The sequence below is a fragment of the Coregonus clupeaformis genome, chromosome 13 (assembly GCF_020615455.1).
Source record: "Coregonus clupeaformis isolate EN_2021a chromosome 13, ASM2061545v1, whole genome shotgun sequence".
Classification (NCBI taxonomy): domain Eukaryota; kingdom Metazoa; phylum Chordata; class Actinopteri; order Salmoniformes; family Salmonidae; genus Coregonus; species Coregonus clupeaformis.
Window position 1 is genome coordinate 57,470,128 of NC_059204.1, and position 13,900 is coordinate 57,484,027.

The window sequence follows — 13,900 nt, forward strand, 5'->3', positions numbered from 1 at the left end:
TTTCGAGTTTCCTTGTTCCGACTAGCACTTGAACGCAGAATTAGATACAATATTTACTGTTGATAGTCATCCAGGATATGGATACCATCCGTGGCCTACCAATAAAAACATCAAATGCATCCCATGACATTTTCACATGTAGGCCTAACACATTTTACTATGAGACTTCTGTAGTGCTCATGTAGGAATTACAATTTTCATAATTTGAAGCTACATTATTTGTTAACAAAACACACCATGTTTTGCATACCTTTACAAATAACTCACCCTCTCTCCTGACAACATTAATCACAAGCATGTCAAACATAATGAATAAACTATTTAGTACGGCGCTCGCGCAAGCGTAACAATGAGCTGCGTTAGTTTACCCGGAAGTGCACGTCATCAAACGTGCAACGTTTATAATTTTCTACCATGGGATGAGGAAACACAAAACTCAAAATATGAATTGGCCGTTTTTGATGACTAATAAAATGTACCTTGTCCTTTAAGCTTCAGTTTCCTAACAAGCTCACCGCTGTTTCATTTTCGAATAAACTAACTAGCTAGCTAGCTAACGATGGACGACTGGGGATTGGCGCTCGAGGAGGACATGGCGCGGTAAGTGCGGTGCCTGTTATCTTGGGGGCTGTTGTTTTTATGAGGGCTGGGTGACGACATGCTGGTATATCAGGAGCGGAGTACCTCCATAAATATTTACCCTAGCTACATTTTCTGTGTTCCCCAGCGAAACCTCCGCCACGGGAAACCCTGAGCAGCAATACAACCCCTGGTCCAACCAGTCCAACCCCTGGTCCGAGCCTGGCTACACCTCGGAATCTGTGGGGGAGCTGGACAAGCTGGCCTCAGGGGATGGACACCATGTCACTCACCCGAAGAAGCAGGAGGAGCAAGGCGTCCAGGTAGTATACGTTTGTATAGGACAGCAGTAGCCTACTGCTGTTATTTCCGAAAGTGAATCGTGAGTGTATGTGACAGCAAGTAATCCTAAATGTTGGGTCTCTTGCAGACAGACGCCTGGACAGCAGACAAAGATGTTAACACAGATCAGGATTGGGAGTCACTGATGGTAATGTGTTCACTCTGGGGGCATAACTGGGGCATGGGGCAGTTATTGTGGTAACACACACACACACAACATATATCTGTACATGTGCATGACAGACGTTGACAACCGCTTTCATTCTTACTCTCTCCTTACATTTCTCCCTCCCTCTTTCTCCTCTTTCCACCCTCCCTCTCTTTTTCCTATCTTTTCTCCCTCCTTCCTATTTTTCTCACCTCTCGCTCCCTCACACTCTTTCTCCTCTCCTTTCTCTGTCTCTGCAGCAGTCAGTGGATGAGTACAGCACCCACCTGGCCCTGCAGTATGAGGAGCTGATAAAGCAGCAGGAGGAGGAGGAGGCTGATCATGGCAGCCAAGTAGACAGCCTGGTGCAGAAGAAGGATGAGGGGGTCCACCAGCAGCAGGTCTGTTCACACACACACACACATATCTGTGCTGTAGGCTACATACAGTGCATTCGGAAAGTATTCAGACCCCTTGACTTTTTCCACATTTTGTTACGTTCCAGCCTTATTCTAAAATTGATTAAATAAATAAACATTCTCATAAATCTACACACAATACCCCATAATGACAAAGCAAAAACAGGTTTCTAGAAATGTTTGCAAATGTATTAAAAATAAAAAAACAGATACCTTATTTACATAAGTATTCAGACCCTTTGCTATGAAACTCGAAATTGAGCTCAGGTGCATCCTGTTTCCATTGATCATCCTTGAGATGTTTCTACAACTTGATTGGAGTCCACCTGTAGTAAATTCAATTGATTGGACATGATTTGGAAAGGCACACACCTGTCTATATAAGGTCCCACAGTTGACAGCGCATGTCAGATCAAACACCAAGCCATGAGGTCCAAGGAATTGTCCGTAGAGCTCCGAGACAGGATTGTGTCATGGCACATATCTGGGGAAGGGTACCAAAAAATGTCTGCAGCATTGAAGGTCCCCAAGAACACAGTGGCCTCCATCATTCTTGAATGGAAGAAGTTTGGAACCACCAAGACTCTTCCTAGAGCTGGCCGCCCGCCAAAATGAGCAATCGGTGGAGAAGGGACTTGGTTAGGGAGGTGACCAAGTACCCAATGGTCACTCTGACAGAGCTCCAGAGTTCCTCTGTGGAGATGGGAGAACCTTCCAGAAGGACAACCATCTCTGCAGCTATCCACCAATCAGGCCTTTATGGTAGAGTGGCCAGACGGAAGCCACTCCTCAGTAAAAGGCACATGACAGCCTGCTTGGAGTTTGCCAAAAGGCACCGAAAGAATCTCAGACCATGAGAAACAAGATTCTCTGGTCTGATGAAGCCAAGATTGAACCTTTTGGCCTGAATGCCATGTGTAACGTCTGGAGGAAACCTGGCACCATCCCTAAGTTGAAGCATGGTGGTGGCAGCATCATGCTGTGGGGATGTTTTTCAGCGGCCAGGACTGGGAGACTAGTCAAGATCGAGGGAAAAATGAACGGAGCAAAGTACAGAGAGATCCTTGATCTGCTCCAGAGCGCTCAGGACCTCAGACTGGGGTGAAGGTTCACCTTCCAACAGGACAACGACCCTAAGCACACAGCCAAGACAACGCAGGAGTGGCTTCGGGACAAGTTTCTGAATGTCCTTGAGTGGCCCAGCCAGAGCCCAGACTTGAACCCGATCGAACATCTCTGGAGAGACCTGAAAATAGCTGAGCATCGACGCTCCCCATCCAACCTGACAGATCTTGAGAGGATCTGCAGAGAAGAATTGGAGAAACTCCCCAAATACAGGTGTGCCAAGCTTGTAGCATCATACCCAAAAAGTCTAGAGGCTGTAATCACTGCCAAAGGTGCTTCAACAAAGTACTGAGTAAAGGGTCTGAATACTTATGTAAACGTGATATTTCATTTTTTTATTTTTTATAAATGTACAACATTTTCTAAAAACCTGTTTTTGCTTTGTCATTATGGGGTATTGTGTGTAGATTGATGAGGGGAAAAAAACTATTGAATCCATTTTAGAATAAGGCTGTAATGTAACAAAATGTGGAAAAAGTAAAGGGGTCTGAATACTTTCCGAATGCACTGTATAGGCCAACTTGTGTTGTTATATCTTTGGCCTTATAACCTGTGAGTGACAACATGAATATTTTCAGGTGCTGCTGGACAAAATTGAGTCCCTGCGTGTGAAGCTTCAGCTGAACTGCTGCAAGACCACCCGCAAGAACTTTGCGGTCAAGAAGCAGGAGCTCAGCGTGGAGAAAAGCAAAATGGAGGAGGAGAGGAACAGGTAAAGGAGAGAAAGTGAAAGGAAGGTGGAAAAAGACAAATTAGGAAAACCCTTTGGAAAGTTTGAGGTATGGGACAGACTGTAGGCTAGGTGGTGGCCCCCTCAACAGAACTTTGACATGATGTCCTGTCAGTCAGCCATGTTCCTCTGTCTGTCCCTCTACCAGACTGTCTCAGGAGCTGGAGGAGACCACCAGGAAGCTGGCTTTGCTGATAGAAGAGCAGAACCAGGAGAAGTAAGACTACTGAGCCACACTCCTACCCCTACACTTATAACCTAACCATAGACAACACATCACATACTAGTCCACATTATAATGCTATACAACACACCTACTGTGATCATCTCCAGGCTGATGTGGGAGCGGGAGCTAGCAGACCTGAACACTGAGATGGAGCGTCTACAGAAAGAGTCAGAGGAGGCCACACAGAGAGCTCTACGGGAGGAGGTCAGTCTGTACATATTTATTAACTCCGTAAGTAAACCATCACAACCCTATGACCCTGAACGTTCACTCTCATTCACCTATCCACATGTGTCTCCATGGAGTTGGATTTAAAGTCAATTAGGAATTAACCCTGATTTGTATTCTGATTTATGTTCAACAGATTACAGCTCTGGAAATGCAGAGAGATGTGACCATGTCTGAGGTGGACGACTGGCTGAAAGAGGCTGACCAATACATAAACACACTTGGGTACTGTACTGAGCATGACCTTAGGACCTAATGTGGATATAGTATGTATATTGTAACTTCTCCCATAAAGGCTGTGCTTCAGTGATTGGTTGTGTTCCCTCTGTCTGCAGATTTGACCCTTCCCAGCAGCAGCACATGCACCACAGGCTGGAGTGGGAGAATAATGTGGCTGTGGTTCGCAGCAGTTTGGCGGGACTGCAGGTGAAAGACGAGAGAGGGTAGACTGCGTTAAGAACTCGACTACGGGGTTGAACTGCCCCTAGACAACAAGGACTTTATTATTATCTCCTCTTGTCTCTCTCTCGTCCTCTCTTTCTCTCTCCCAGAATCAGTTCAAGGAGCAACTTCACTTGCTGCAACAGGGCCAACCAATGGAAAGCCTCCCTGGAGTCACATTACCACACTTACCCCAGGTCCCCACGGTGAGTGTGTGTGTGTGTGTGTGTGTGTGCGCAATTGATTCTGACGAAGACAGTCAATGCCAGGTGGACTTGTTGATGAGTCTGATGATGTACGCTCCACCCCGCCCCCCTTTTCAACATTTCCAGATGGGCCCTCCTAACGGGTTGATGAGTCCGATGATGTACGCTCCACCCCGCCCCCCTTTTCAACATTTCCAGATGGGCCCTCCTAACGGGATGACCTTCACACCCCAGCAGCACCACCCTGCTGCTTTCACAGCCCCAGCCAGAGTAACCCCCCCACCTGCCACTTCCTCCACTCCCCATGCCTCCGCTCTACCCTCCCACCCAGCCACCCCACCTGTCTTCCTGTTCACCACTACCATGGCCTCCGCCCAGCCCCTGTCCTCCAATAACCCCCCCGCTGCTGGCAAACTGGACAACCTGCTGAAGAGACTGGGGGACAGATTTCCACAGTGCAACAGGTGAGATCAATGTCTGTCACTTACTCTGAATGTACGGGTCAGTAAAAGATCTTGCAGACTATAATCAATACGGAGTGGCTGCGGTTCCGGATTTTCTGGAACCCCACTCTGCTTCTGCTCGATTTCATGTTCTTTTCTCAGGTGGTGTGTTACGCTACATGCAGATATCATGTTGTACACAGAAGACATGAGCGGCATGTTTGTACAAACTTTGTTGTCTGTTGTAACAGTATATTTAGGCAAGCATATCAAACAGAAGCAAGACATACAGGCAGTCAAAATAGCGATTATTTTCTCATTATCATTGCAAACATTGGCTAGTTCTTTTTTCAACAACTCTCACTACGATATGGCAGCATATCTATGAAGGTTATCATCACAAATAGTAGGCAGTCTAAAGCAGTAGTTGACTAACGACGTCAGGAATAATAGCACGCCGGGTGAAGCAAAACGTCTCCAAATTAGTAGGGCCTGTGTGTGGTTAAAACGCAGATCGTTTTTTTCCAAGAAGAAGAGGAGTGTGGCTGCACAATGTACTTCTCTCTCCAGAATGCCCTCTCTCCCGCCAATTTGTGCATATTCATTGTTTCATAACTTCATTGTGTGAATTGTTTGCGTTTGATTGTTAGTGTCTATCAATTCCCCATTACATATATCACCAGTAGTACATTTACCCTTAATTCCTATAACATGTGCACAGAACGTGATCTGGATCCTTAGCTTTGAGAAAGAGGTTTCCGGGAGCAGGCGAAAACTCGGTATTGGCAGCCACGGCCTAATAAATAAATATAGATTCTAGTCTCATTATTTTCGGTTGACATCCCTTACTACTTTCCTCTTTCCCTCCCTCTCTCCAGAACCCAGCTTATGTCAGTGCTGCAGCAGATTAAGAATTCTCGGGGCACCATGGCTGGCATGTCTATTGATGAGGTCACAAAGCAGGTGGCACAGAGACTGGCACAAAATGAGAAACCGGTAGGACAGTCACAAACACTCACACTGAGACATACACACTTAGGGCGCACACACCAACACAGTCTAAACCAGGGCTCCCCAACAGGCCTCCACACAAAATACTGTACTTTTTTTTGCATTTTCATTGTTGGACATAAAAAAACTGTAAAAACACCAGGAAATCAGCTCCACATGATTTTAATTTGGGAAATCTGTTCCTAAGTATTTCCCACGCATAATAGAGAGACACGTGATCATATACAAATGTAAGCAGGGTTTGAAATTATTATGTTTCAGTCAAATATTATATCTGTTTGGGCTTCTTGTAGTCAATTTGCAGTCTACAAATTATTTGCAGTTATGTTCCAGCCCCCTGACCATCTGCTCAAGAAGAAATTGGCCCTTGGCTGAATCTAGTTGATGATCCCTGGTCTAAACCTTAACCTAACCCTTATCCTCCAAAGGCTCCAGGGCCTATCAGGCCTCCCTCTGCAGACAGGGGCATTCCTGGCCACCCAGGCCCAATCCAGAGGCCCACACATCCCCCACAGAGACCTGCAGTGGCCCAGGTCTTCCAGACGAGGCCCCCACAGGTACAAACCACTACCGACCTGCAGAGGGCACTAACAACCATAGTTTGATCATTTTAGACTTGGGGAACGAATGTACATAACTCATGTATATTTGCCTATTGATGTACTACTTCGCTCTCTCTCGCCAGCCTGTGGCTGTCAGTAATCGTAAGCTGTGCTTGATGTGCCAGAAACACGTGGAAGCAGACAGCCAGCACCCCATGAGCTGCACCCACACTGTACATAAGGATGTAAGTCCTACACTAAAAAACACTTATACTACTGACAACTACACAGTGTTGATGAGGAGGTGAGGCCTACCCTTCCTCATATTGTACACATTACTGGGCACAATAAGATGATACTTACTCTACATGCTTAAACTAGTGAGGCACTTTTAGCTGATGGAAAGCTGATGATTTGCCTCTGTCGTTGTTTCAGTGCATCAGTGTATGGCTACAGTCGAGCAAGGACAATGCCTGTCCCTTCTGTCCAGCCAAGTGAAAGGAGGAACAGATGAGACAGAAAGGAGAACACAACAGAAGACATGAAGGGAACGAGGAGCTGAACACTGATAACATTCTGGTCAGCTTCACAGAACTGAAGTGGGAGATGGTGGAATATGATTCACACCAACTCCACCTACACAGAGCAGTCATGGTGAGGTATTACTATTGACCTATGTGACAATAAACAGAAGTCATTCATATTATGCATCCCTATATCGATAGTTGACTTTATGTAAATCATTTAGTACATCTTGTTAAAACAACTGCAATGATAATCTGGCACCAACCATAACTTTATTTTCTCACTTTTGTAACATTCCTGATTTAACCAATAGGGATATCATGTTTGTTATGTATGCCTTTTGAACAAGCAGCATATTTCTTGTCAAATATACCTCTGATACCCTTTTTCATAATTATAACAGCTGTTACATTTTGTATGTTATTTCTAACTTCCATGTATTTTCTATGTTTATAATGTTTCTAACTTCCATGATTCTGTGTAAAAATGTTTTTTATTTCTATGTCTAAAAAGACACTACAGTGTTATGTTATTAAGTGCCTTACTAAAAGTCACATCCGAATGATGACTCATTGAACTTAACATTTTGGTTTGAATGAGTAGGAAATACTTCAGTGGAAGGGAAATGGCAATAACTATTTGTACTTGTTTAATTAACATCTGTGATAAAAGATGAAAGAACCATTACATCAGTATTTTGGAGACCTTTTGTATTTAATTGACAAGATGTCATCTCTGGAGTAGAGATCCAAGAGCAAGATTTTATCAGGTACACCACATTTCTTTCACCAAGCAACTGCAAGCATGACACTGAGACAGGCCATGTTCATGTGGATGGAATCACACAGTGAAGGTGGCCACTACGTGGAGACATTCTCCAGATAGTGTGTGCGAGTCTCGGCAGTTGTTGTTGTAATGTGCTGTTGTGAGGAGGCTGTGTGTGTTACACAGTTGAGGGGAGGGGGAATCCTATCTGACCAGGATCAGAGGTTTTTATGCCTTCATGGCTGTGGAGACAGTATCGTAGAAGGCCATGAACCTGCTCTTCAGGTCCTCGAAGTAGGGCTCCAGCTTGCTCTGGAGGTCAGCAGTGTGTGGGGACACCTTCTCCCTCACCTCACCGACGGACTTCACAAGCTGATCCTTGTACTCCTCAGCATAGGGGGTGGCCAGATTCCTCAGCTCCTCCAGATTATTGGTCAGCTTGGTGCGGACTACCTCAACCATGAGGAGCAGCTTGGACTTGGTCTCCTCAACGTTGACCTCAAACTTGGCGCGCATCTCATCGACCAGTTGCTGCAGCTTGGTCCTCAGGGTGTCCATCTCCTCACGGTTCTTGAAGACGTACTCCTTGAAGACGGGCTCCAGCTTCTCGCGGTACACCTCAACATGCTTTTGGAGGACCTGCTGCAGCTCCTCACGCTTGGGCTCCAGCTGGGTGCGGAGGTCCTCAACATCAGCCATCAACTTCTCACGCACCTGCTTGGTGGCCTCCAGGAACTGGGCGCTGAAGGCATCACCGTAGGGGGTCAGAGTCTGGGAAGCGGTCTGGGCATACTCGTGCAGCTTGTCGAAGCTCTCGGACAGCTTCATCCTGGTGGGAGATGAGGAGAGGGGGGTACAGAGAGGTGGAGGTTGAAATGAAGGAGAGACCAGTGGAATGCATTGCTATGATGGAAAGAAGGATGAGGGGTTGTTGGGAAGGGAAAATTAAGGCAGAATAATCTGGTGGAAGTTAACAGGTGGAGCTATGTTTTTCTTTTACTTGTACTCAGCGTATTCAGTTCCATCGAGGTGGTCCAGGGTCTTCTGGGCGGTCTCCTTCAACTGAGTGAGGTACTCTATGGTGGCAGCCTTGATGTGTTCCATTTGGGAGGGGGCGTCATTCTGCAAGGCCTGGGAGCCTGGTGGGCGAACAACCACAGGAGAGACCCAGGCTTTAGCTATAGTGCTCAGGCCTCCACACAAAATACTGTACTATGTTATATAACATTAGAGCTCATACTGACCTACTGCCAACAAGAGAGTCAGTGCAAGAGCGACAAACTTCATGGTGAAGGGCTGACAACGAGAGAGAAGGGGAGGAGTAGATAAAAAAAAGTAAAAAAAAGTGAGAAGTAACAACTTAACATTCAATGTTTCACACAACCAAAAACATTTTAACTCCACCAAACATTCAAACTCAAACTTCAGAGTACAAAAAGCAAGTTACTTTTAATGCATATTATCCATATTTAAAATTGCAAACACTTCATTCTTACAGTTCTTTCCAAGCACCTAAGTTCAAAAATAATATCTGATGTCTTTCTGCAAATTTCATCTGTATAATATTGGTCCTTCAATTCCTCATCTTCTACTCCTGTTCTCCTATGATGGCTGTCTCCCATGCTCTTCCCATAAGCCCCATACCTCCCTCTGAGTGTCCCAGCGAGGCTAGTTGTCTCTTACCTGGGTTGGGGATGCTGCTCTTTGAGTGAGGGAGGCCGAAGCATAGGGCCAGGCAGCTTTTATAGGTCCCTGATCAGATGTGTGTGCTGTCTTGGACATGGACCTCAGCCCCTCACAATCCAACTGGAGGAGCACGTTCAAGGGTCAGAAACAAAGAGGGAAGAGGAGGGGGAGATTTTTTGAGCAAACAGACAAACATACCTACATGTACATGTGTGGGTTACGGGGTTTACCTAATGTTACCACCATACGGTGGGGTTACTATCAGTCATCTGATTGTCTAAGTATTTTTCTGGAAAGGCAGATTACACTTATCATCAATGTGTTTCTGGCACGTGCAATCTAAGTACATCAATTGTATACATTAATAATGTCATACTTTACATATATAATGGAATATATTCAAAATCACTATATGCCCCAATGTTGGACATCACACCAGTCATCATAAACAATATTTGTTAGATCCATATACAGCATGTTTAGTAAGTACAAGTAATCCAACTGGATAGGAAACTTGTCATATAATTTGATATTTGCATCATCCTATTGGCAATGAGACCAGAAGTAGCTGGATATCTGTCCACTGTGGCCTTTAAAGCATTCTGGGTGTGTGACCCATACAGCCATCATCGGGCCATTAGATCATTGCCTCTCAAACCCTAACTAATGTAGCAGGCTTTCTGGTCCAGACGAGAGAAAAATACTGTTGGGGGAGATTCTCTTCTGCTCTGTTCAACCAATTCAGTAAATGTGGAGGAGTTAAGATGGTGTCGCCTTGTTAACACTGAGGTATATGTTAATGTCCAAAAGGTGAAGTCGTGTCACAGGCTCTCTTTCCATTCCCCTCCCCCAAAGACGGATGCATCCGGTTGTGGCTAACCCTGCTGAGGGTGATCAAACCCTATTGATTGTATGAACCTATTGGCCATCACACCCTGTGGACTGTCTCTACCCCTCAGCAAAGCTGTGTGTGTTTGTGGGTGTGTGTCTGTGCGTGCGTTCGAGCATTTGTGTATGTGCGTGCGAGCGAGTGTGTCATTGATGATACCTCAGACTATGTGTGTGTGCAGTCATAGACTAGGAGTGTGTGATAAGACACAGTTCTACTGTAGCAGATAAGATATGCTGTGCTGGCACAGACATACAGCTGGCTATACGTCCCCATAAGCAGGAAACTGGAGGCATGCTATAACTCAGCCAGAACAGTGCATCCCTTATCACACGTAGCAAGATGTTGCAAAACCTTGTCCCTCCTGTCCCATATACAGTATTCTTTCTTTTTGGGTCAATGGGTTTTCTTTCTGGTGGGTTTATGAGTACCGGCATGCATTCAGTTGGCACATTCATTCTTTGCCATTTCAGTTCATGGTAATCTCTTGACAGCCTAATAGAATAGCTGGCCAGTGTGCACACAATATTTATTTCCGGGGGCCACTGCCGATAAGTTCATACAGTGAGGTAAACAAAAAAGACGCTATAAAATAATACAAATACTGAGCTATATTGTATGCTAAAACAAATGGAAATGTTTTATTATTTTATACTAATACAATGGCATAGAGAAAGATAGTTGGTTTAGCATTTTAGAAAAAGGCTGGAGAGGGGAGGGTGCTGGAGTATTGAAAACAGGGGATCCAATCATCTTTTTTAGATTTTTATTTAAAATATATTTTTCTGAGCAATTGTATTAGTATTAAGAATAGAATTGTTATATATTTTTTTCATACCAAACATTAGGAACACCTTTTGCCCTCAGAACAACCTCAATTCGTCGGGGCATGGACTCTACAAGGTGTTGAAAGCGTTCCACAGGGATGCTGGCTCAAATGCTTCCCACAATTGGTTCAAGTTGGCTGGATGTCCTTTGGGTGGTGGACCATTCTTGATACACACAGGAAACTGTTGAGTGTGAAAAACCCAGCAGCATTGCAGTTCTTGGCAAACCGGTGCACCTACTACCATACCCCGTTCAAAGGCACTTAAGTCCTTTGTCTTGCCCATTCACCCTCTGAATGGGACACATACACAATCCATGTCTCAATTGTCTCAAGGCTTAAAAATCCTTCTTTAACTTGTCTCCTCCCATTCATCTACACTGATTGAGGTGAATAAGGGATCATAGCTTTCACCTGGTCAGTCTGTGTCATGGAAAGAGCAGGTGTTCTTAATGTTGAGTACACTCAGTATTTTTTATTTTTTATTTAATCTTTAAATTTTTGTTTTTTATGGAAAAAAAATTGTGAAATTTTTTTTTTTTTTTTGGGGGGATGGATCAGCTTAATATTGCAGATAGATTGTATCTTCTATCAATGTAATTGTCTGCATCACTTCCAATCCCCCATGTTTTTTATTTATTTTTATTTTTTTAATATATATTCCCCTTTATTACTTTTCAACCCCACCATCCTTTCCCTACTTGGAGTAAATTAGTGAACAACAACGCCCAGGCCTCTACTTCCGGTCTATACTTACTATCTACACCTTATGGACAGAGTTAATTTGACAATAATTCTATATATATATATATATATATATATATATATATATATATATATATATATATATATATATATATATATATATATATATATATTTTTTTTTTTTGCTCCTGAACTTCTTCTACTCTCAACCTCTCCGATCATTTTCATGATGTCCATCCGGTTTGCTTCTAAATGCCATATCTTTCTAACTGTGCTCTTTCCCAAAAGCTCCCAACATACAACCTGTATACTTATTATGGACACAGTATGCTTACATTATTAGCTATCTTTGTTATTATTTGTTGTTATTTGTTATTAGTCCCATCCTTCAACTCTATTCAATACCTCCCATCTATCTCTTAACACCATCCATATAGGATTTCTATTTGCCATATATATTTCAACCGTACTGTGATGTTTTACAAAAGTTCTGAACCTTTCTATTCTCATTGCTTCTACAGATTGTGAATTAAAAATAAACATTTTTGCTAAAAGTATTATTATATTATTGATTGATTGACTATGACTTTTCAGATCACCCAGTAATGCTATCTGCAAGGTTAGTTCCAGGTAAATATTGCAATCCTTTAGCCATTCCTGGACCTGTGTCCAAAAACAAGCTACAAATGGACAGAACCAAAACAAATGATCTAATGATTCTATCTCTTCACAGCAAAATCTGCAGAGCTGGGAATATTGTATCCCCCATATAAATAACATTCTATTGGTAGCAAGAATTTTATATAATAATTTAAATTGAAAGATTCTAATTTTTGAATCCGGTGTCGTTTTGCGTGTCAGTTCATAAACACTATGCCATGGGATCGGTACGTCAAAGATCTCTTCCCAACTATTTTGCAATCTATATGGGACGGCTGTCAATCCTTTAGTCCTTAAGTGAAACTGATATACTTTTTTATTTATCACAGTTTTCCTTAACCAATTATGTTCTTTAATGCAAGGCCGACAGACAAGTTCCTTACTTTCTCCCCCTTCAACTTTCCTCTTCCACTTTTGCAGTAAGGCTGCAATTATTTGGTTGTAATTTTGGGTAGAGCAGACATTTCCATATGTTTTTGTTAGCTGCATGTGCGACATAACTCCACCAGTCCTACCGATGATATCATTTACGAAGATTATACCTTTTTAAACATTCTGTCAAAAAATATAGGTTTTTTGTCAATTAGTATATTTGAATTTAACCACAATATTTGTTGCATTATTTGTTCTGTCGTTTCTGGAGGATTAAATTGAAATTGCAACCAACTTTCTATGGCTTGTTTTAGAAATAGTGACATTTGGGAGATTATTTCCTTTTCAAATAACTGAAAGTGAGAGGTTGTAATCTGAATAAAGGGAAAAAGGCCTTTCTTGAACAGTGGGTGAGACAATCGTACACTCAGTATTTGTATTATTTATTTTATCTTTTTGCTCATCTTTATCAAGGGATCCAATAATTACCGGACCCCACTGTAGGTATGCTGGATCCTTTTTCTATTTAATCTGTCCTGTGTGATTGGCCTATCCCACCAGTGTGTACTGTAGCATGCAACATAGATGTAAACTTTGCTTAAAACCCTGAGTAGGCACCACTGTGCTCTGCTACGGTCATAGTCTGTCTGACACAGAGTATTGATTGGCTAAATAGGGATCATTAAGGTAATATGGTACTCCTCAGGGACCACTGCCTAGATCTGAAACACTACTCTTATCCTTGGTGGATGGATGCTCCCTCTGTCTTCATCTCATTGGTATTTGACCTTGTGCCTCTTTTCCTGGAAACATGGATATGTTATCTTGGTATCACTGCTGTGTCAGTGCTGGGGTCATAGGTCTTATCTCTCAGACTGTACTGTGTAATGCTCCATGAACCGTATCACATTGCCTTTCCTCCCGTTTTCTTTCAGTGGTGAGGGGACAGAGAATGTCAGGCGGTCTGAAAAGACTGACTTCCAAGGACCAGGTTAGCCATAACATTTAATTAGTTACAGTAAAACAACAGAA

At 43.3% G+C, this 13,900-nt stretch overlaps 2 protein-coding genes across 4 annotated transcripts; one reads left to right on the plus strand and one right to left on the minus strand.

Moving 5' to 3' along the window:
* The first annotated feature begins 368 nt into the window (after positions 1–368).
* On the plus strand, positions 369–7,652 carry rnf214 (ring finger protein 214). Of its 3 annotated transcripts, XM_041895010.2 has the most exons (15): positions 369–600; positions 728–902; positions 1,010–1,069; positions 1,330–1,470; positions 3,192–3,325; positions 3,492–3,560; positions 3,677–3,800; positions 3,934–4,022; positions 4,133–4,223; positions 4,349–4,444; positions 4,571–4,908; positions 5,766–5,883; positions 6,327–6,455; positions 6,584–6,685; positions 6,876–7,652. In XM_041895010.2, exons 1-15 carry the CDS (start codon positions 560–562, stop codon positions 6,936–6,938), a joined length of 1,770 nt encoding a protein of 589 aa, XP_041750944.2. In that variant the 5' UTR covers positions 369–559; the 3' UTR covers positions 6,939–7,652. The 3 variants fall into 3 exon arrangements, with proteins under 3 accessions (XP_041750944.2, XP_045080456.1, XP_045080455.1); XM_045224521.1 differs by having other exon boundaries at positions 3,677–3,773; positions 6,584–7,652; XM_045224520.1 differs by having other exon boundaries at positions 1,333–1,470; positions 6,584–7,652.
* A 6-nt stretch (positions 7,653–7,658) lies between these two features.
* LOC121579977 (apolipoprotein A-I-like) lies at positions 7,659–9,531 on the minus strand. The gene is made up of 4 exons (XM_041895013.2): positions 9,414–9,531; positions 8,975–9,026; positions 8,731–8,869; positions 7,659–8,559 (listed from the first exon to the last, which is right to left on the minus strand). The coding sequence occupies exons 1-4, from the start codon at positions 9,510–9,512 to the stop codon at positions 7,959–7,961; spliced, it is 891 nt and encodes a 296-aa protein (XP_041750947.2). The 5' UTR covers positions 9,513–9,531; the 3' UTR covers positions 7,659–7,958.
* Positions 9,532–13,900: the final 4,369 nt, after the last annotated feature.

Coding starts and splice junctions, on each gene's coding strand:
- rnf214 (XM_041895010.2), top strand. CDS start 560: ATGGACGACTGGGGATTGGCGCTCGAGGAGGACATGGCGCG. Junction 3,561..3,676: donor GAAGAGCAGAACCAGGAGAA/GTAAGACTACTG, acceptor GATCATCTCCAG/GCTGATGTGGGAGCGGGAGC. Junction 4,445..4,570: donor ACTTACCCCAGGTCCCCACG/GTGAGTGTGTGT, acceptor CAACATTTCCAG/ATGGGCCCTCCTAACGGGTT.
- LOC121579977 (XM_041895013.2), bottom strand. CDS start 9,512: ATGTCCAAGACAGCACACACATCTGATCAGGGACCTATAAAAGCTGCC. Junction 8,870..8,974: donor GACTCTCTTGTTGGCAGTAG/GTCAGTATGAGC, acceptor TTCGCCCACCAG/GCTCCCAGGCCTTGCAGAAT. Junction 8,560..8,730: donor ACTGAATACGCTGAGTACAA/GTAAAAGAAAAA, acceptor ATCTCCCACCAG/GATGAAGCTGTCCGAGAGCT.